Source organism: Coregonus lavaretus, assembly GCF_964263955.1.
Source record: "Coregonus lavaretus genome assembly, contig: HAP1_SCAFFOLD_1012, whole genome shotgun sequence".
NCBI classification, from domain to species: Eukaryota; Metazoa; Chordata; class Actinopteri; order Salmoniformes; family Salmonidae; genus Coregonus; species Coregonus lavaretus.
The window spans coordinates 72,273-95,644 of record NW_028161180.1 but is presented as its reverse complement, the minus strand read 5'-3'; the positions used below and the strand labels follow the sequence as shown (position 1 = coordinate 95,644).

The 23,372-nt window shown below is 45.1% G+C and overlaps 2 protein-coding genes across 3 annotated transcripts; both read right to left on the bottom strand.

The window, feature by feature from the left end:
- Positions 1-1,179: 1,179 nt before the first annotated feature.
- LOC311121046 (pirin-like) lies at positions 1,180-13,358 on the bottom strand. 2 transcript variants are annotated; one of them, XM_084195585.1, is made up of 10 exons: positions 12,909-13,358; positions 12,446-12,588; positions 12,238-12,330; positions 7,757-7,837; positions 6,051-6,257; positions 3,536-3,620; positions 2,649-2,693; positions 1,744-1,826; positions 1,586-1,652; positions 1,180-1,486 (listed from the first exon to the last, which is right to left on the bottom strand). In XM_084195585.1, exons 2-10 carry the CDS (start codon positions 12,536-12,538, stop codon positions 1,368-1,370), a joined length of 873 nt encoding a protein of 290 aa, XP_084051711.1. In that variant the 5' UTR covers positions 12,539-12,588; positions 12,909-13,358; the 3' UTR covers positions 1,180-1,367. The 2 variants fall into 2 exon arrangements, 1 of the variants encoding a protein (XP_084051711.1); XR_014612227.1 differs by having other exon boundaries at positions 1,293-1,486; positions 1,744-2,544; positions 12,909-13,077.
- LOC311121051 (uncharacterized protein) lies at positions 13,199-22,938 on the bottom strand (the record flags this gene model as incomplete). Its single annotated transcript, XM_084195589.1, has 9 exons — positions 13,199-13,375; positions 14,260-14,349; positions 14,613-14,783; positions 15,026-15,265; positions 19,563-19,696; positions 20,704-21,040; positions 21,563-21,778; positions 21,918-22,108; positions 22,650-22,938. The coding sequence occupies 9 exons, from the start codon at positions 22,936-22,938 to the stop codon at positions 13,199-13,201; spliced, it is 1,845 nt and encodes a 614-aa protein (XP_084051715.1).
- Positions 22,939-23,372: the final 434 nt, after the last annotated feature.

The following is a 23,372-nucleotide window of genomic DNA, read 5'->3' as shown; positions in this document are numbered from 1 at the left end:
AGGGAGGGAGAGGAGATGTGATAGAGAGAGAGGGAGGGAGGGAGGGAGGGAGGGAGGGAGGGAGGGAGGGAGATGTGATAGAGAGAGGGAGGAGGGAGGAGGGAGAGGAGATGTGATAGAGTGAGAGAGGGAGGAGGGAGGGAGAGGAGGGAGGGAGGGGAGATGTGATAGGGAGGGAGGGAGGGAGGATGTGATAGAGAGAGAGGGAGGGGAGATGTGATAGAGAGAGAGGGAGGGGAGATGTGATAGAGAGAGAGGGAGGGAGGGAGGGGGAGGGAGGGAGGGAGGGAGGGAGGGAGGGAGGGAGGGAGGGAGGGAGGGAGGGAGGGAGGGAGGGGAGATGTGATAGAGAGAGAGGGAGGGGAGATGTGATAGAGAGAGAGGGAGGAGGGAGGGGGAGATGTGATAGAGAGAGAGAGGGAGGAGGGAGGGAGAGGAGATGTGATAGAGAGAGAGGGAGGAGGAGGGAGGGAGAGGAGATGTGATAGAGAGAGAGGAGGAGGGAGGGAGGGAGAGGAGATGTGATAGAGAGAGGGAGGAGGGAGGGAGGGAGAGAGGAGATGTGATAGAGTGAGAGAGGGAGGAGGGAGGGAGGGGAGATGTGATAGGGAGGGAGGGAGGATGTGATAGAGAGAGAGGGAGGGGAGATGTGATAGAGAGAGAGGGAGGGAGGGAGGGAGGGAGGGAGGGAGGGAGGGAGGGAGGGAGGGAGGGAGGGGAGATGTGATAGAGAGAGAGGGAGGGGAGATGTGATAGAGAGAGAGAGGGAGGGAGGGAGGGAGGGAGGGAGGGAGGGAGGGAGGGAGGGAGGGAGGGAGGGAGGGAGGGAGGGAGGGAGGGAGGGAGGGAGGGAGGGGAGATGTGATAGAGAGAGAGAGAGAGAGAGAGAGAGAGAGAGAGAGAGAGAGAGAGAGAGAGAGAGAGAGAGAGAGAGAGAGAGAGAGAGAGAGAGAGAGAGAGAGAGAGAGAGAGAGAGAGAGAGAGAGAGAGAGAGAGATCTACTGTTTCGCAGTATGAGGCGTCATTCTGCCAGATGCAAATGACCTTGAAATGTGAGACGTGGTTGGTTTCCCCTCCTTCCCGTAATGGATACTTGCATCTCCTCTGAGGTCTGTCTAAAGACATAATGACTGGAACTATCAGGAACTAATCAGTGGTTCCATTAAATATCTTCTGGAGACATCACGGCAGGATAGTTTTACTGAGGTTCAATTAAAGTGTATTTTTCATCATTTACATTTCAGTTTAATTTAATGATTTAAAAAGAGACAAACACACAACAAGCTAGTTCATGATTAAAATACACTTTAGTCACGTGACCATAACAAGACATGACCTATAACATGATTAGAAGTGCCTGCTGATTCTTAGAAGGAATCCCTGATCTTAGACCTCCAAGCCTTAGCCCTCTCAAACCCATTGGTCCCTGTGCTGTAGTCCCTGATTGCCTGGTTGATCTCCTCTTCTGTGTTCATCACAAACGGACCTGGAGAGAAAGAGGAAGGTGTAGTGTGTCACATCACACAAGAACAATACAATATTGTGGTAACTGAGTTCAGTAACGTAAAAAAATGAAGGACTTTACCATGTTGGACCACCGGTTCATTGATCGGCTGTCCCGCAATCAAGACAAAATGGGAGACCTCTGATGTCTGGAGAAAGGAATTTGAGTTGTAGTGAATTTGCAATTCCTGAAAACTGTGTTAAGAGTCAGACCCACTGTAAGGAGCTCAGATACCCTACCTTGTTTTCTACTGCTATACAGTCTCCATCATCAAACACTATGGTGTGATGTGACTCCACCTTCTGCTGCTCTGCTTCTGGGCCTGAAAGAGCAATGGAAAAACAGAATACAACTCTACACATGGCCCCTGGCTGAAAATGGCTTGGGATGAAAAAATTGATTATTACCTCAAATGAAATGGCAAACAATGCAACTTTAATTCAGATTTTAACCTGAGGGGAAAAACTGAAATCAAGAACCAAAGAAAATGTGCATTTTCTCTCCGTATACGTTTCTGACCTGGTTAAGTCTGCTTCCTTCGTCTGAATAATATGTTCAAAAGAAATGCTGAAATGCCAAACGCTTCAAGTTGTGGTGGATATATTTATCAGACACATCTGTGCTTGATTTGCCTTTCAGACTACACTCTGTCGATTCAGTGGCATCTCGGTTCAAACCCACTTTAATCTTAGTTAAAGCGAACGGTTCAACTTTCTTCTGTTTTGAAAAAACATCTGACTATAATTAAAAGGAGCTTTACGTGAGATCCTACAAAGCAACGATTCACTTTAATCAGATCATAATGCAACTTCCTGTAGAAATAAATTCTGAGTTCCAGTGTGATTTTGTCCCATTCCTAATGCATTCCTAGAGTTGCTATTGGCTTCAGATCACAAGGCTACTCCCAACTTTGACATGACATCCCAGAGAGGACGGAGGAGAGGAGGAAAGGGAAAATAATGAAATAAATGCACCTGCTCTGTTTGATTGTCCCCCTCTCTGGACGAGAGACAGCAACGAGACGCAGTGTTTCTGAAACACTACCAAACACAACACTGTTCTGGATGACCATCAACACGAGGCTTTAGGGCAGTTAGGACCTAATGGAAAACTGTTGAAGAGAAACTAAAGAGAGGTAACTCACCAACACATACAGATCCTGCCAGTGTGTAGATAAACGTGGTCCATCCTAGCAGAGATGATTAAAAAAAACAGAGAAAACTAGAGACTCAAACACCAAAGGGCAACATATCTTCCCTGACCTTACGCTGTTTTGGGCTGGCATTGCTAATGCATTTTGTCGCCTCATTAACAAGTTAACTGCCACAGTCATGACATCTATAATCTGTTATATTCTTGGTGGGGGAGTCTGGTACACCAATGTCTTGCCATGTGAGCTGTGGGCCGTAACAGTGAGATTGTCTAATATCTAATCCACCACATGGCCCTGTAGTACGATGACGTGGGAGCCATCCATTCAACACACCAACACACACACACACACACACACTGAGTAAAGGACTACTTAACGCCTTACGTATAGTGTGACCAGATTCCATAGACAACCACACAGCACCACTGACTCCATAGACAACCACACAGCACCACTAACTCCATAGAGAATCACGCAGCACCACTGACTCCATAGAGATCAGGCAGAGTGACCAACCCCTGGAGACTCCCAACCCCTGGAGGACTTCTGTTTGTCACGGACAGTAGATAGCATCTCTCTCCCACCACAAACCAACGTCAGGTACAGTACAGTTCCCAGAATGAGAAAGCTTGTGTCATACAAACCACACAGCACTTAGCTAGGGTTGGAGTTGAAAGCTTCTGCTAACTTTAGTGAAAAGGTTAACAGATTTGTTTGCCAGATTGTGGATGAATTCTAATGGGGCACACAGAACACTATAGCTACAGTAGGTCAAGCTCTGGTCCATGGTGTTACATGCAGCTTGAGCCTTCTTCAAGGAGCACGTAACGCCCTGGACCAGAGCCGCAGAAGGCCTATTCAGTAAAGATGGTTCTTACCTGAAGGAACTGGTTGTACATGCTTGGCACCTCCATCCAGCTTGAAGTCCAGGAACAATGTTGGAGTCCTGGTGAAGATTTTTGACTGGACAAAAAAAAGGACAAGACATTTATAGTATTTCTGAGTTTCATTGACCCCAACATTCCAGGCAGCACCCCACTCACTGAGTTATCTCATGGGCATGGAGTGTTACAAACAGAACACTATTTATTGCTGTATGTTATTTGTATAAATTCTTCGTCTATATACCCTGTCTGCAAATTCTGCGAGACAGGCACCTAGCAGCCTGATCCGTTGGTGTTACCTTTCACACTTCCTATTTTAACACCTAGCAGCCTGATCCGTTGGTGTTACCTTTCACACTTCCTCTTTTAACACCTAGCAGCCTGATCCTTTGGTGTTACCTTTCACACTTCCTCTTTTAACACCTAGCAGCCTGATCCGTTGGTGTTACCTTTCACACTTCCTATTTTAACACCTAGCAGCCTGATCCGTTGGTGTTACCTTTCACACTTCCTCTTTTAACACCTAGCAGCCTGATCCTTTGGTGTTACCTTTCACACTTCCTCTTTTAACACCTAGCAGCCTGATCTGTTGGTGTTACCTTTCACACCTCCTCTTTTAACACCTAGCAGCCTAATCCGTTGGTGTTACCTTTCACACTTCCTCTTTTAACACCTAGCAGCCTGATCCGTTGGTGTTACCTTTCACACTTCCTATTTTAACACCTAGCAGCCTGATCCGTTGGTGTTACCTTTCACACTTCCTCTTTTAACACCTAGCAGCCTGATCCTTTGGTGTTACCTTTCACACTTCCTCTTTTAACACCTAGCAGCCTGATCCGTTGGTGTTACCTTTCACACTTCCTATTTTAACACCTAGCAGCCTGATCCGTTGGTGTTACCTTTCACACTTCCTCTTTTAACACCTAGCAGCCTGATCCTTTGGTGTTACCTTTCACACTTCCTCTTTTAACACCTAGCAGCCTGATCTGTTGGTGTTACCTTTCACACCTCCTCTTTTAACACCTAGCAGCCTGATCCGTTGGTGTTACCTTTCACACACCCTCTTTTAACACCCAGCAGCCTGATCCGTTGGTGTTAGCTTTCACACTTCCTATTTTAACACCTAGCAGCCTGGTCCGTTGGTGTTACCTTTCACACTTCCTATTTTAACACCTAGCAGCCTGGTCCATTGGTGTTACCTTTCACACTACCTCTTTTAACACCTAGCAGCCTGGTCCGTTGGTGTTACCTTTCACACTTCCTCTTTTAACACCTAGCAGCCTGATCCGTTGGTGTTACCTTTCACACTTCCTATTTTAACACCTAGCAGCCTGATCCGTTGGTGTTACCTTTCACACTTCCTATTTTAACACCTAGCAGCCTGATCCGTTGGTGTTACCTTTCACACTTCCTATTTTAACACCTAGCAGCCTGATCCGTTGGTGTTACCTTTCACACTTCCTATTTTAACACCTAGCAGCCTGATCCGTTGGTGTTACCTTTCACACTTCCTATTTTAACACCTAGCAGCCTGATCCGTTGGTGTTACCTTTCACACTTCCTATTTTAACACCTAGCAGCCTGATCCGTTGGTGTTACCTTTCACACTTCCTATTTTAACACCTAGCAGCCTGATCCGTTGGTGTTACCTTTCACACTTCCTCTTTTAACACCTAGCAGCCTGATCCGTTGGTGTTACCTTTCACACTTCCTCTTTTAACACCTAGCAGCCTGATCCGTTGGTGTTACCTTTCACACTTCCTCTTTTAACAACTAGCAGCCTGATCCGTTGGTGTTACCTTTCACACTTCCTATTTTAACACCTAGCAGCCTGATCCGTTGGTGTTACCTTTCACACTTCCTATTTTAACACCTAGCAGCCTGATCTGTTGAAATGCAGGAAACTTGCTTTAAAACAGCAGCACTTTGTCTCTGCGGCCAAGAAGAGGGCCTCTAAAACCGCACCATTGGCCAAGCCCACTACCACTCCCCGGGTTATGGTTATGGTTAGTATGGTGCTCCTCACCTGTACCCCCAGGGTTATGGTTATGGTTAGTATGGTGCTCCTCACCTGTACCCCCAGGGTTATGGTTAGTATGGTGCTCCTCACCTGTACCCCCCAGGTTATGGTTAGTATGGTGCTCCTCACCTGTACCCCCCCCGGGTTATGGTTAGTATGGTGCTCCTCACCTGTACCCCCAGGGTTATGGTTAGTATGGTGCTCCTCACCTGTACCCCCAGGGTTATGGTTAGTATGGTGCTCCTCACCTGTACCCCCAGGGTTATGGTTGGTATGGTGCTCCTCACCTGTATCCCCAGGGTTATGGTTAGTACGGTGCTCCTCACCTGTACCCCCCAGGTTATGGTTAGTATGGTGCTCCTCACCTGTACCCCCCCGGGTTATGGTTAGTATGGTGCTCCTCACCTGTACCCCCAGGGTTATGGTTAGTATGGTGCTCCAAACCTGTACCCCCAGGGTTATGGTTATGGTTAGTACGGTGCTCCTCACCTGTACCCCCAGGGCCTGTCCAGAGATGACGGCCACAGTGACCCCCTCCCTGCTGGGCTTGGGGACCTGGCTGTCCTTCAGCTCCTGGTACTGGGGCTCCACCATCTTGTCCTCCCTCCTCAGGTTGACCCACAGCTGCAGGCCCTGGACGGGCTCCTCAGACACAGGCATCTCAGCATGGACCACCCCCCGGCCTGCCGTCATCCACTGATGATGAGACATGGACACAGACACACAGAGACACACAGAGACGCACACATAAACACACACACACACACACACACACAGAGATACAGAGAGGCATATACACACACATGTACATACACACACACACACACACACACACACAAAACACACAGTTACTAACCACATAAAAGAGGATTGTACTGTATAATATATATGAAATCAATGATGTCTGATATGATTTCCATAATAAACCACCCATGTGGACTTGATACTGGAGCTAACTGGTTTCCAGGTAGTGATTCATGCTTTATAACAGGAGGAAATGAACTGGACATTTACATCTTTCCTTCCCCACTCCTGTGATATGCACCTACTGGATGTCCATTAGTCTTCTCAAAGCTCCACTAACATCAAAACAAGAGGTTGTGTTCTAAATGGGTGCTACTACTTTTGGTCTCGGGGCTAAGTAGTGCACTAACTAGGGTCTAGTGCCCTCAAACTCAACGCTGGGACCTCCAAGCCAGTTCCACTGCATGTTTTCATTGTTCCCCTCTGATCAGGGACTGATTTAGACCTGGGACACCAGGTGTGTGCAATGAATTACAAGGTAAAACAGAAGACCAGCAGGCTCCGGACCTCGTAGGGTCAGAGTTGAGTACCCCTGGTCTAGAGTATAAGGGCTCAGGGAATAGGGGTTTTAGTCAAAAGTAGTGCACTACATAGGGAATAGGGGACCATTTCTGATGCAACTTTACAGTGCCATGAGAGTGATGCAGCGTTGCTGTGGGAAGCTAATTGAGCAATAACACTTAAAGCTTCGTCAGCAGCTTTCCTCTCCTGTTCCACTGTGAGGAAACCCATCCGCCCCAGGTTAGTAACTACCACTCCACTCCACACACACACACACACACACACACACACACACACAAACACACACACACACACACACACACACACACACAAACACACGGATGACTACAAGATACTTGGTATTTTGGTATTTTATTAGGATCCCCATTAGCTTTTGCGAAAGAAGCAGCTACTCTTCCTGGGGTACACACAGAACATGAAACATGACATAATTTAGTCTCCTCAACTTGTTCAACAACCACACCATTCATTACCAGATTCAGCTGAGGTCTATAACTTAAGGAATGATTTGTACCAAATACAATGCTATTAGTTTTAGAGATGTTCAGGGCCAGTTTATTACTGGGTTTCAGTGACTTCATTAGCTGTGGTTGCTGATGCGTATATGGTTGACTCATCAGCATACCTGGACACACATGCTTTGTTTAATGCCAGTGGCATTAGTGTCTATTTAATGCCTATTAAACCCACTCCCTGGTTGTTGCTGACTTACTAACCAGGGACAACCAGGGAAAACTGCTTTACGACTGCTGCATGGGGAAACACAGGAAATGCCCTGAAGGCACGATCCTTCATTAGTTCTGGTGGGAGTGTGGGGAAGTGTAGGAACCTACATACAGTACTGTGTGTGTCACAATATGTTTCTCTACCTGTAAATCCCCTGGTTTCAGTAGTCCAGAGTGGCCACAGAAATCCTCATGGGCCGAAACGCCTTTCAAAAGGTACGTCACCTAAACAAAGGCAAAATAGATCAGAATATGTTCACAAACCCATATGCAAATCCAACTGCTTACACACGTTTTCAAAACGATGTCTCCTTTTTTCAAAACTCTACACACAATTCCCAAAACTGCACACACAAAATGCAAAAATGCCTCACATCTCCTTCAAAATGTAACACTGCATTCAAAATGCCATAGACACATGTCAGAATGAAGCATTTGCATCAAATGGCAAACACTTATTTCATAATAGTACATTTTTGGATATACCATGTAAACACTGTTGTTCTAAATCTAAAGCTCTTTGGTCTTTCATAGGCTTATATCTACATTTCAATACAATGTTCTACAGCGAAAGTAATCTGCTGAGAGGGGTAACAAGTACACTGTAAATACCAATGCAATGTAGAAACAGAAAATATTTATTAGGCCAAACATTACTGTTGTATACAGTAGCATACAACAAAACCATAAACATATGTAAACCAAAAGTATATTATTTAGAATACAGTAAAGAACAGGGGGGGGGGGGGGGGGGGGGGCAAACCAGTTTTGGACCAGAACAGCCCGGGGAAAAATAACATTGTCCCATATAACCACAAATCTAGCAGGCTCCTGATCTGGATCAGGGAGAAGCATTGAGTAAATTGCATCCAGAAAAGTGAGCATATGGCCGGTGTTGTACGGACCCAGTGTGGCATTGTGATGGAGGACCCCGTTTTGAGTGATGGCAGCACACATAGTTATATTACCCCCACGCTGTCCAGGGACATTGGTAATTGCCCTCTGTCCTATTACATTTCTTCCGCGTCGCCTGGTTTTGGTGAGGTTGAAGCCAACCTCATCCACATAAATAAATTAATGGCGAATTACATGGGCATCCATCTCCAATACTCTCTGTAACAGACAAAAGGATATACAGATGAGTAAATATGGTATGTCTGAAGTACTGGAAATATGGTGTCATTATTCAAGATAGGCTCTCTTATCTTTCGAATCCTAATTGCATTGTTGGCCAAAACCATACTTATAATTGCAGTCTCTTGTACATCTGTAAACAAGCGTCCTCGTCCTCCATGATGTCTTTGCCTTTCCACTCTGTACAGAATTCAAACACAGTATGTGTTCAGCATAGGAACTGTAAACTGCACCATCGAGAGCATCCTGACTGGTTGCATCACCGCCTGGTATGGCAACTGCTTGGCCTCTGACCGCAAGGCACTACAGAGGGTAGTGCGTACGGCCCAGTACATCACTGGGGCCAAGCTTCCTGCCATCCAGGACCTCTACACCAGGCGGTGTCAGATGAAGGCCCTCAAAATTGTCAAAGACTCCAGCCACCCTAGTCATAGACTGTTCTCTCTGCTACCGCACGGCAAGCGGTACCGGAGTGCCAAGTCTAGGTCCAAAAGACTTCTCAACAGCTTCTACCCCCAAGCCATAAGACTCCTGAACAGCTAATCATGGCTACCCGGACTATTTGCACTGCCCCCCCACCCCATCCTTTTTACGCTGCTGCTACTCTGTTAATTATTTATGCATAGTCACTTTAACTCTACCCACATGTACATATTACCTCAACTACCTCAACTAGCCGGTGCCCCCGCACATTGACTCTGCAACGGTACCCCCCTGTATATATAGCCTCCCTACTGTTACTTTATTTTACTTCTGCTCTTTTTTTTCTCAACACTTTTTTTGTTGTTGTTTTATTTGTACTTTTTTTGTTAAAAATAAATGCACTGTTGGTTAAGGGCTGTAAGTAAGCATTTCACTGTAATGTCTGCACCTGTTGTATTCGGCGCATGTGACCAATACAATTTGATTTGATTTGATTTTAAACAATGTACAAAAAAATTTAGTACAGCATGATAACCAACCTCATTCATTCAATGCAGTGCAGTAACTGGATGGCTTAGAGTTACAAATGTTTATGCAATACTATGCAGTCATAAGTATTTTACAGTACATTACTGTAATGCTAAAATAGTAATTAGATAGTTGCATACCTGTTCTCATTTCTGAAGGTTCGAATTATGGACGCCACTGTAAATCGACTCAAGTTGGGCTGGACTCTCAGTCCAGCCTCTCTCATGGTCAAACCGTGGTTGATCACATGATCAACAAGTGTTGCTCTAATCTCATCAGAGATGGCTCTCCTTCCTTCTCTTCTTTGCCCTCGTCCTCTTCTTCCTCTTCCTTCTACTCCTCCTCCTCCTCTTCCAACTCTTCGTCTTTGAATTTGTCCTCGTTGTTGTCTCCTGCCTCTCCCTCCTACTCCTCTTGCTCTCTGTCCATTGTTGGCATCCATTGTTCAAAACAGGTAATCTGACCTTTGACCTATTTATAGGCCTATACTACAGTAAAGCAGTGATTGGCACATGTGAGGAGTGTGTGTGTGACCTGGTGAATAAGTGTAGCATTTTGATTGGATGTGTTTGGAAAAGGAAAGTCACTTCCTGTTAGATTTTTGTGTTTTAGGTAGAGAATTGTGTGTAGTGTTTTGAAAAAAGTGTTTTATGCAATTGACAACTGAGTCAAAGACTGAGAAATAGCTAATGATTTTGGAGATTTGGTTTGTAGTTTTTCACTTTGAGTGAGAGGTTTCTGTCACGCCCTGGCTCTGGGGACTCTTAAATGTTGAGCCAGGGTGTGGAGTTTCTATGTCATATTTTATATGTTGTGTTTTCTAGATCGTGTTGATCTATGTTGGCCAGGGTGGTTCCCAATCAGAGGCAGCTGTATCTCGTTGTCTCTGATTGGGGACCATACTTAGGCAGCCTGTTTGGCACTAGTCGTGTGGGATCTTGTTCCGTTAAGGTTTGTTTTGTGTAACCTAGGACTTCACGTTTCGTTTGTTTGTTGTTTTGTCGTGAGTTAAGTACTTAATAAAATGTACGCTTATCACGCTGCGCCTTGGTCCGTATCTTCCGTAAACGATCGTGACAGTTTCAAAAATCGTGTGACATGAAAATATTTTGTGTGTAAGCAGTTGGAAAAAACTGTAATATAAGAGTTGAGAGGCAAAACACAACATTAACTGTGAATACCAACCAATGGAAAACAACTTTCTCTAAGTCTTTGCCAATTGAGGTTGAGGTTAGGAAAGAGATGAATGATTCTCAGTTGTAAACATTAATGGTTTCAGAAGGGAATCTCCTCGGAAATCACTCCATAAAGCTTGGAAGACTGGAAAACATGGTATGGTAAAGAAGTTATTTCATATTTTTCCTCATGTAAGTCGAACAGATGAAATATGTACTGTGTGTGTGTGTGTGTGTGTGTGTGTGTGTGTGTGTAATGCAGTGTTCGTCAAGCAGGACAGACAAGAGTCTACAAGGCACTAGCTGGCCACTACAGGACAAGAGCACGTGTTCACTCTGTGTCCATTCCACTCCCACATCAAACCGGACAGGAAGCAGAAAGCTATAGAGGTTAGAGGTAAACATCTGTCTCTCAGCGAGGCTTCCCAACCTCCAGCCGAGGGGGAGAGAGCCTCTCTCTGTGATCTGGCAGCGCACGTGGCTATGAGCTCTGAGATGTGACCGTGAGCCAACACACCTGCTGCACGGCATGCTGGGCCATAGGCGCTTCAGCCACGCCCCCGTCAGGTCTGGTCCAGTCCGCGGCCAGTTGGACACTAAACTACACATCTACAGTATCAGCTGGGCCTATGGCCTCATCTGGTCTGGGCCATGGTGGACACTAGGCTAGGTTACACATGCATCTACAGTATCAAACACAGGCCAAGACTTTTCTATTAAAACCACTTGTTTTGGCTCTATAAATTCCCACTGTGGGCCAGTGGCTTTATGGTTGAGGAAACCATGATTCACCAACACCACTTAAAAAGCAGAAGCATAATTTCCTTCCTCCCCTCTTTGTCTAAATATGTGTAATTGGTTTTCATTAAAACCCAATATCCAAAAGCATGTTAATGCTATGTATAACAAACCTATTGAGAAGCTTTTTCTGGACGAGGCATACAGTACAGTAGGTCTGTTAGTGCCATCTACTGGCGTTAGCAGGAAGTGCATTAATGGCGTATGTGCCTCACCGTCCCTCATGGTGTATGTGCCTCACCATCTCTCAGCATTAATGGTGTATGTGTCTCACCCTCCCTCAGCATTAATGGTGTATGTGTCTCACCCTCCCTCAGCATTAATGGTGTATGTGCCTCACCCTCCCTCATCATTAATGGTGTATGTGCCTCACACTCCCTCAACGGCCTCATATGAACCTGTTATTCCACATGACGGTCCAATCTGCCAGGGGATTAGTCAGAACACAACACTGTATCACTCTAGACAGAGAAAGAGACAATAGATGCTGCATCACGCTAGCTAAACAGACAGAGAGAGAGAGAGCGAGAGAGTGTGAGAGAGAGAGAGAACAGTTAGCCTACTCACGGTCTCAAATCCTCTGTGAGGGTGATCAGGGAAGCCAGCAGGCTTTGCGACTTTGAACTCATCCAACATCAAGAAAGGATCCAGGTTCTTCAGCTGAAATAAATGGATGGACAAGATATCAACCTACCATGTCATAATAAGTGGTTTAGTTCGGTATTGTAATAGGACGATATTATTAAACATGCTAAACTAAGCAGATGTAACTTACCTCCTTTCTTCCTATACTCCTGCGGACACGGGCTCCCATACCTTCTGCCTGCTCCACACTCAAAACTGTCTTCACAACTCTTCTTATCCTCATTGTAGAGGATAGGGTTATTACCCAGTAGTACCTTATTTATTATTGTACACCTTGAACAGAAATACTGAAGAATAAGGGAAAAATAACTGCATTGAATTTAGCCTAAACCTTCAAATACCCACCATTATTGTTCAATGTCAATACCCAAACACCACGTCAATACCAAACACCATAACGAGTGTTATTAGATGTTACAATATTGCTTATTTTGCTAATACCTTTATTGGGATAGTATGGAGTAAAAAGACAACATAACAGAACAATAACAGCATCGGTCTCTAGATAGGATACATGAAGTTTAGCGGACTAAACTCCACTCCATGGTGAAGGAAAACTTTAGTCCGATACATGAAACTTTAATGTCACTAACCTGGCAGAAGTTGGATGTGGAGTCAACGAGACTAATTTACTCCGAATAACAACTACAATCAGACAAGCATGTAATGTAGGCTATCAAATCCTCCAAGTGTGTAGGCAACAACAGAATTACAAGGCTATCATCTTCCAAGCGCAGTCATTTGTTTTCGTGGTTGCCAGCCCCGCCCCTGTCGCGCAGGTACGGACATGAAGGGCGTGGCTTAACCGCGTGGGATTCGTTTGAAGAAAGAAAAGAGGGGGGAGGCAGCTGAATCCATGATCTATGCGTAAATATCCCTTTAATCATAACCACATCAGCCCGTGCATCTGTTGAATATAATCTTCGGTCTGTGTTCTCTCCACGGTGGTTTGTGTCCCTGTCCGTTCGTCTCCACTCTGGCTGTGCTGGGATACAATGTCCTTCGCGATGCGCGCGCTTGCCGCCTGTCCTCCTGCCAGATTCAGCGCGTGCGGACCAACCTGTTCGTGATAACAAAGACGAGAATACAGCTGAGTCACACTGACTGTACAGTAGTCAAACCAACTGACTGAGTCACACTGACTGTACAGTAGTCAAACCAACTGACTGAGTCACACTGACTGTACAGTAGTCAAACCAACTGACTGAGTCACACTGACTGTACAGTAGTCAAACCAACTGACTGAGTCACACTGACTGTACAGTAGTCAAACCAACTGACTGAGTCACACTGACTGTACAGTAGTCAAACCAACTGACTGAGTCACACTGACTGTACAGTAGTCAAACCAACTGACTGAGTCACACTGACTGTACAGTAGTCAAACCAACTGACTGAGTCACACTGACTGTACAGTAGTCAAACCAACTGACTGAGTCACACTGACTGTACAGTAGTCAAACCAACTGACTGAGTCACACTGACTGTACAGTAGTCAAACCAACTGACTGAGTCACACTGACTTGACAGTAGTCAAGAGTGGGCTACACATAACCAACTGACTCGATCGACTGTGGACATTGATAATAGGCACACCAAGTACCCTAGAAAAGAGATTCTCACGTAGGCCTACGCCCTTTACAGACATGTTTAGTAGGTATTTGCAGTCTATATTTCAGGGCCTATAAAGAAAATAAAAGTTTATAAACATATCAAAAGGCTATCCCTCCTCTCCTGCGTTTTTGCCAACACTCCATTGGGTTATCCCACCACTCCAAACCCAGAAGAGCGACTTTTATTTGAATCCTTATGGGCTTTTTTCTTTAGATGTGTCTGTCAATTCTTTGACAAATTCCCTGCCATGTGAATGAAATATTCTCCCTCTGACGTTCCATTCTATAATTTTCTACAAAATGTTTTCATTGTGTGATTGGCAAAAAATACCTGAAGTGCTGCGTACTGTCCCATCAGGTACAGAGGACAGCCTGGAGCCCACTGCAAGCTCTCAGATATACAAGGCCAGCCATCCAGGACCTACAGGTGAGACAGGTTGTAATTAGACTTGGATCGAGTGCAGGTAACTGTAGGATAGTAGTATAATATAGTATAGTCGTAGCCCATAATACAGTAGTATAGTAGAATCCTATAGTATAGTAGTATAGTAGTATACTAGTATTGTAGTGTAGTATAGTATATTAGTATAGTGTAGTAGTATAGTAATTTTGTGGACACTGATTATATTAAAGATACATAAAATATCCTTGCAGAGGTTGAGATATGATATGATAGCAGCACACCTGAATAGGGAATTCCTTGATGACCGAAGAGAGCATAGGGTCTTGATTGACGTCCAGTTTACATCCTGTAGCCAGCCATATCCTGTCCCCAGTCCAGGACTCACAGCCATTCTGTCCACACAGCGACAGTCTCCACACCTGGCTTTCATAGCACCACTTAGCTTCAGTCACCTGTAAAACACAACAGGTCATGAATTCATAACCACCGTTCACCTGAAAACCTTGGCTCTATGTTTTTTTTTAAATGTTCAAACTGAAAGGGGGGGGGGGGGGGGGGGGGCAATAGCAGTAGAGAGGGTGGACAGAGGTTGTGTGTGCCTGGGGGTCGCAGTAGTATTAATATTATTTATATCTATTTACCTAGCAGTATTATTCGGACTAGTAGTATTACAATATTATAATTATTTTTGTACCTGGCAGTATGCTCGGACAGCCAGCTGTCCAGTCTGGATGTAGGGCTGCAGAGCTGCGTAGGCCTCTGGTGTAACTGCCCCTCCCTTCCTGGCCTGTCTGATCATGGCCAGTCTCCTATGCAGGCTGCTCTCGTTGTAGAACTGACGCAGGTAGGCCAGGCCGTCCATCTTGATACCATGCTCCACATGGGAGTAACGCCCCACCAGGCTTTCCACGTCCCCCACATCAAACTGCTTCAGCTGGGGGAGAGGACCGAGGCAGAGGGGCTTGGTGTTGGAGATCATGGTCAACTACTCTGACTATAACAGACTCTTAACATCAAACTATTTCAGCTATTTCCACCACCACCATCATCACCACCACCACCATCATTACCATCATCATCATTACCACCACCACCACCATCATTATCACCACCATCACCATCATTACCATCACCACCACCACCACCACCATCATCATCACCACCATCTTCATCACCACCACCATCATCACCACCACTACCATCATCATCACCACCACCACCACCATCATCATCATCATAATCACCATCATAATCATCATCATCATCTTTATCTTTCTGTATCCCTGGTGATGCACCACTTCCTGAGGGGTCCACCACTTGTTTGACGCTGGAGAGCATGGTTGTCTAATCTGTCTATAATGTCAAACTGCGTCAGCTGGGAATGGGAACACACACAGGTAGAGAGGGCTAGTGCTGGAGGGGGATCCTCTGCCCATCTGACAGTTCAACAGATGAGGACGGAGAGATGGTGAGGTGGCGTCATCCCTAGGGTGCTACACATTGGTGGTGGAAGAGGTGAGTTACCCCGTTACTATGTAAAGCGCTTTGAGCACTGGAAAAGTACTATTAAAAAAATCCTATCAATTATTATCATCTTTATCTTTCTGTACCCCTGGTGAGGCTGAAGAAGAGAGACATGTACAGTTGAAGTCGGAAGTTTACATACACCTTAGCCAAATACATTTAAACTCAGTTTTTCACAATTCCTGACATTTAATCCTAGTAAAAATTCCCTGTTTTAGGTCAGTTAGGATCACAACTTTATTTTAAGAATGTGAAATGTCAGAATAATAGTAGAGATAATTATTTATTTCAGCTTTTATTTCTTTCATCATATTCCCAGTGGGTCAGAAGTTTACACACACTCAATTAGTATTTGGTAGCATTGCCTTGAAATTGTTTAACTTGGGTAAAACGTTTTGGGTAGCCTTCCACAAGCTTCCCACAATAAGTTGGGTGAATGTTGGCCTTTACCTCCTGACAGAGCTGGTGTAACTGAGTCAGGTTTGTAGGCCTCCTTGCTCGCACACGCTTTTTCAGTTCTGCCCACAAATGTTCTATAGGATTGAGGTCAGGGCTTTGTGATGGCCACTCCAATACCTTGACTATGTTGTCCTTAAGCCATTTTGCCACAACTTTGGAAGTATGCTTGGGGTCATTGTCCATTTGGAAGACCCATTTGCGACCAAGCTTTAACTTCCTGACTGATGTCTTGAGATGTTGCTTCAATATATCCACATCATTTTCCTTCCTCATGATGCCATCTATTTTGTGAAGTGCACCAGTCCCTCCTGCAGCAAAGCACTCCCACAGCATGATGCTGCCACCCCGTGATTCACGTTTGGGATGGTGTTCTTCGGCTTGCAAGCACCCCCTTTTTCCTCCAAACATAACGATGGTCATTATAGCCAAACAGTTCTATTTTTGTTTCATCAGACCAGAGGACATTTCTCCAAAGAGTACGATCTTTGTCCCTATGTGCAGTTGCAAACCGTAGTCTGGGTTTTTTATGGCGGTTTTGGAGCAGTGGCTTCTTCCTTGCTGAGCGGCCTTTCAGGTTATGTCGATATAGGACTCGTTTTACTGTGAATATAGATACTTTTGTACCTGTTTCCTCCAGCATCTTCACAAGGTCCTTTGCTGTTGTTCTGGGATTGATTTGCACTTTTCGCACCAAAGTACGTTCATCTCTAGGAGACAGAACGCGTCTCCTTCCTGAGCGGTATGACGGCTGCGTGGTCCCATGGTGTTTATACTTGCGTACTATTGTTTGTACAGATGGACGTGGTACCTTCAGGCGTTCGGAAATTGCTCCCAAGGATGAACCAAACTAGTGGAGGTCTACAATTTCTTTTCTGAGGTCTTGGCTGATTTCTTTTGATTTTCCCATGATGTCAAGCATAGAGGCACTGAGTTTGAAGGTAGGCGTTTAAATACATCCACAGGTGTCAAATGATGTCAATTAGCCTATCAGAAGCTTCTAAAGTCATGACATAATTTCCTGGAATTTTCCAAACTGTTTAAAGGCACAGTCAACTTAGTGTATGTAAACTTCTGACCCACTGGAATTGTGATACAGTGAATTATAAGTGAAATAATCTGTCTGTAAACAATTGTTGGAAAAATTACTTGTGTCATGCACAAAGTAGATGTCCTAACCGACTTGCCAAAACTATAGTTTGTTAACAAGAAATTTGTGGAGTGGTTGAAAAACTAGTTTTAATGACTCCAACCTAAGTGTATGTACACTTCCGACTTCAACTGTATGTGGGGTTGTGCTGGATACCTGTGCACCGCATCCTGTTCAAGCTAGATACACCACTTCCTGAGTTTCTTTAGGTCAACCACTAGCTATAAAAGTCTAGTGGAAAAAGGAGTGGCTTAAATGAATAGAAATGACTGTTATAAAAAGAGGAAAGAAAGTATAGGTAGTGTTGTTGTGGCATCCTGCATGTTGCAGTTGTTTGCATTCGAGACGCCACAGTACAAGAGAAGACCTGCTGGAGACATTGATGCTGAAGATCTGCTAGACTTGTGAGTGACTGTGGTAGCGCTACATACAAGCTGGGGAGCTAGTAATGCATGTTACCCTTTACTAAAGGGGTTGTGTGGACGTGTCTCCAACTGGAACATCAACAACTTATTTTCACATTTTTCCCAGGTAATTTCTGTGAATATGAGCCAATCTCACTGAATGGTGTGTTCAGACTGATAGTGCAGCCTTAGTTTCCCCCGACTGTAGATCACTGTAATGCACAAAGGAATATGTTAGCAAACTGACTCAGACAGCCCAGTCTGGAAATGGGATGTGTTTGAAGAGTATATTGTTTAAAACAATATGTCTTAAAATGAACCAAATCAAAAAGGGTACTTTTGAGATATTAATAATATTCGTTTTAATGTTGAATAAATTCATGTGTAAAAAGGTTTTGCACAATATTGCCATACTCCATATTTTAGAGCACACTGTAAGAGTATAATGGCACCAAGATGTCGTCTGTATCATGTACGTTCACAGATCATAGGGTCTGTATCATGTACGTTCACAGATCATAGGGTCTGTATCATGTACGTTCACAGATCATATAGTCTGTATCATGTACGTTCACAGATCATAGAGTCTGTATCATGTACGTTCACAGATCATAGAGTCTGTATCATGTACGTTCACAGATCATATAGTCTGTATCATGTACGTTCACAGATCATAGAGTCTGTATCATGTACGTTCACAGATCATATAGTCTGTATCATGTACGTTCACAGATCATATAGTCTGTATCATGTACGTTCACAGATCATAGAGTCTGTATCATGTACGTTCACAGATCATATAGTCTGTATCATGTACGTTCACAGATCATAGAGTCTGTATCATGTACGTTCACAGATCATAGGGTCTGTATCATGTACGTTCACAGATCATATAGTCTGTATCATGTACGTTCACAGATCATAGAGTCTGTATCATGTACGTTCACAGATCATATAGTCTGTATCATGTACGTTCACAGATCATAGAGTCTGTATCATGTACGTTCACAGATCATAGAGTCTGTATCATGTACGTTCACAGATCATAGGGTCTGTATCATGTACGTTCACAGATCATATAGTCTGTATCATGTACGTTCACAGATCATAGAGTCTGTATCATGTACGTTCACAGATCATATAGTCTGTATCATGTACGTTCACAGATCATAGAGTCTGTATCATGTACGTTCACAGATCATAGGGTCTGTATCATGTACGTTCACAGATCATATAGTCTGTATCATGTACGTTTACAGATCATAGAGTCTGTATCATGTACGTTCACAGATCATATAGTCTGTATCATGTACGTTCACAGATCATAGAGTCTGTATCATGTACGTTCACAGATCATAGGGTCTGTATCATGTACGTTCACAGATCATATAGTCTGTATCATGTACGTTCACAGATCATAGAGTCTGTATCATGTACGTTCACAGATCATAGAGTCTGTATCATGTACGTTCACAGATCATAAGGTCTTACAGGAGGCATGTATAGGTCTAAGAAGGGCCTAAAATGGCCACTTTCATCATGATTTTCAAAACAATGGTTTGTGTAAAAAGCATGTCAAACTTCCTTGATCCTCCCAATGAAGTTTCTATGTGAGAATTTCCAGAACGATCAAGTTTCCACTTCGGGAGGAAGGAAAGATAATTGGGCCATGGCCATAGAGCTAAACAGAAACAGACCTGTAAGTGTTTGCGCATCACCCAGGTCACATGACTGGCTCCTTGCTGCAGAGCGATGGAGATGATGTGAGCGCTGGTCAGGCCTCCACCAACCACCACCACCCTCTGGCCAGGCTCACACACCACATAGGGACCTGCTGGATGGAGACAGAGTTAGTGACACCATGCAGGGTCCTGCTGGATGGAGACAGAGTTAGTGACACCATGCAAGGTCCTGCTAGATGGAGACAGAGTTAGCGACACCATGCAAGGTCCTGCTAGATGGAGACAGAGTTAGTGACACCATGCAGGGTCCTGCTGGATGGAGACAGAGTTAGTGACACCATGTAGGGTCCTGCTAGATGGAGACAGAGTTAGTGACACCATGCAAGGTCCTGCTAGATGGAGACAGAGTTAGTGACACCATGTAGGGACCTGCTAGATGGAGACAGAGTTAGTGACACCATGCAGGGACCTGCTGGATGGAGACAGAGTTAGTGACACCATGCAAGGTCCTGCTAGATGGAGACAGAGTTAGTGACATCATGCAGGGACCTGCTGGATGGAGACAGAGTTAGTGACACCATGCAGGGTCCTGCTGGATGGAGACAGAGTTAGTGAATCCAGAAAAAGGTCGCCCAACACAAATAAGTACTAAGTAAATAAGTGAATTTGTACATATGATCACTCAAACAGATGCCTAGTCAGTGTGATATTATAGTATTGCAGCGTTTGGCTTGACAGCAGGTAATGGCCGGCAGGGGATGTAGCTCAGTTGGTAGAGCATGGCATTTGCAACGCCAGGGTTGTGGGTTCAATAAAATAATGTATGTGCTAACTGTAAGTCGCTCTGGATAAGAGCGTCTGCTAAATGACTAAAATGTAAAATGTAAATGTAATGTAATGTCACCTCTACACCAGGTGCATTATAGTACAGTGTCATGTAATGTCACCTCTACACCAGGAGAGGGCATTATAGTACAGTGTCATGTAATGTCACCTCTACACCAGGAGAGGGCATTATAGTACAGTGTCATGTAATGTCACCTCTACACCAGGAGAGGGCATTAGGGTACAGTATCATCTGGAGACTTATGGTCCATCTATACAGATGTGTTACTTCTATAGCTTTCAATACCAGAGGATACTCATCTCAACCTACCTGATGAGAGAGAAGAAGAACTCTCTTCCTGTTCCTGGTTCTGGATTCCTGGTTCCTGTTGCCGTGCTGACCGTGAGGCGGGGTGGTGGTGCATGAGCTGCACGGTGTGCTGCAGGCGTTCCTCAGGGTAGCTCTCCGCTATGGACGACACCCAGGAAGGAATGTTGGCCATATGGGCACGGGTCGGCCCGGTCGCCATGACTACCCGCTGCGCCTCGAGAACGTCCCCATTCTGAAGGAACACCCTGAATGACGTCACAATTCCTTCAGACATCACAGGGGTCAGTCTGTCCACTGTGCCCTTTGTCAGGACACTGTCCAGGCCATATTTGTCCACCTGGATTGAGTATTGTCGTTGTATAGTTATTTTGTTCAGGGGGATTTGTGTTGATGGCTTTTACACTAATAGAGTATATGCACACACATATTACATGATATATCACAAGTTCATAGATTTAAATGAACAACTATATGAGTCCTACAATGTAGCAAGCATTCACCGTAACACTCACATTCACAATCATTAGTAGTAATCAAGTGTATTAGTGCAGGTCTGGAACAAAACCCAGTAGCTGTCCAGGAGGAGGGTTTGTTGGCCACTCCCAGTTAAGGCCCAAGTCCTATTTGTGTCACACAGAGAAGCATCACTGTTATTGCACACACTGGTGTAGTGGAGGGACTAATGTAGGATATTTAGTATAGTGCTGGGTTGGGGTCAATTCCATTTAAATTCCAATTGGAATTTCAGTTTTCTTCCTGAATTGACTGAATTGAAATGGAATTCACCCCAACCATGGTATGGTGCCTTTTCACTTCAACTCAACTCAAGCCACGGCCAGCGTGCATCTCCATCTCCGACCTGCTGTCTGAAGAAGTCCACACTGAGCCTGGTGCCTGGCAGGCTAAAGTACAGGCTCTTCTGCAGGCCTCTGTTGCTGCTCAGTCTCCTCCTGTCCTTCTTGCCCAGGCGCATGTCGTTGAAGAAGGCGTTCTCATCCAGAATTAAGGTGTGGTCAGGGAGGCAGTGTAGCTCCGCTGTCCGATCGTTCTCCAGGACAAACTCCTGCAAAGCCCTCTGGGGGAAACCAACACAAAGGGATTATAAGCAAAAACAAGTACACTTCCTGAATTGACTGGATTGAAAACTGACTTGACCCCCAACCCGCGTTGTCCAGAAGGAACCGTTCATTCGACCCTACTGCAGGGACCATCACCTTATTGAGTGGGTCTGTGTGCACCAGGGTGTGTGAGCGGAGGTGAGGGATGTTGAGTGCTCTGAACTGGCTCTCCCACAGCGAGGTCCATTCTCCGTATGAGTCCACCACTTTGAAGGCCAGCGGAGGGCAGGATGAGACTGACTGTGGGTCTGGAGTGGCCTGCTCCTCGGGCTCGGCTGGCTGCTGTCCTGGGAGATATTAGAGACCTGTCAACCAGATAGCATCACCAGCAGCATGGTGTGAACTGGAGAGACTACAATACAGTCTATAACATGTCTACTTCATGGGCCATTTTCTTGGATGCAAATTAGGCCTACACCTTCAACCTTGACTAAAAAGCACTTCAATGGAGATTTGCTTTTTAGTCTAGAGACTGGGTCTGGGCCCGGCCTGGAGCGTCCTGCTCCTCAGATGGCTGTTGTCCTGGGGATGGGGAGACATTAGAGGCCTGTCAAAAACAGACAGCACTAACAGCATGCTGTACAGTATATGTGTAGAGAGATAGAGAGGAATGTCTCTCCTAACTGAAATCGAGAAAGGCCAGGATGTGAGGAAAAACATCTGTGTGTGTCTACTTTGTGGGCCGACCCAAATCACACCGAGGCGTACCCTCTGACTAACAAAACACTTTTAATAATGATTCACTCTTTAGTCTGGGAATAGGCTAAATCTGGGCCCTTTATGAAAAACCAATGTAAAAACATTGAGCTGTAGTGTAGTTAGCCTCACTGGTAGCTCCTCCTCTCTTGGTCTTAGAGCGGCTGGTCTTGGCCCCGCCCTGGCTGGTAGCTCCTCCTCTCTTGGTCTTAGAGCGGCTGGTCTTGGCCCCGCCCTGGCTGGTAGCTCCTCCTCTCTTGGTCTTAGAGCGGCTGGTCTTGGCCCTGCCCTGGCTGAGCTGTACCCCCTGCAGGATGTCTGTGTTGGGGGGAGGTGGGGACAGGGCCCGGTCTGGACAGGACAGCAGGGTGGCCAGGGTCAGGGCATGGGGCCCTCCACCTATTATCAGGACGTCCAACATCACACGGCTGGCATGAGACACACACGCACAAAGAAAAGTAAAACATTCAAAATCAAATTTAAAAAACATCCTAATCCTTGGTAAACAACAGGTGTGGACTAACAGTGACATGCTGACTTACAGGTCTTTCCCAACAACACAGAGAGAAAGAAAACAGAGAAATCATAGAAAGATAATAACAGGAGGAATAAATCCATAATGACTAACGATAACTTAGCTATATACACGGGGTACCAGTACCTAGTCCATGTGCAGGGGAACGAGGTCATTCAGGTAGATATGTACATATAGGTAGGGGTAAAGTGACTAGTCAACAGGATAGATAATAAACAGTAGCAGCAGCGTATGTGAAGAGTAAAAAGGGTCAATGCAGATAGTCCGGGTAGCTATTTGGTTAACTATTTAACTAACTATTTAGCAGTCTTATGGCTTCC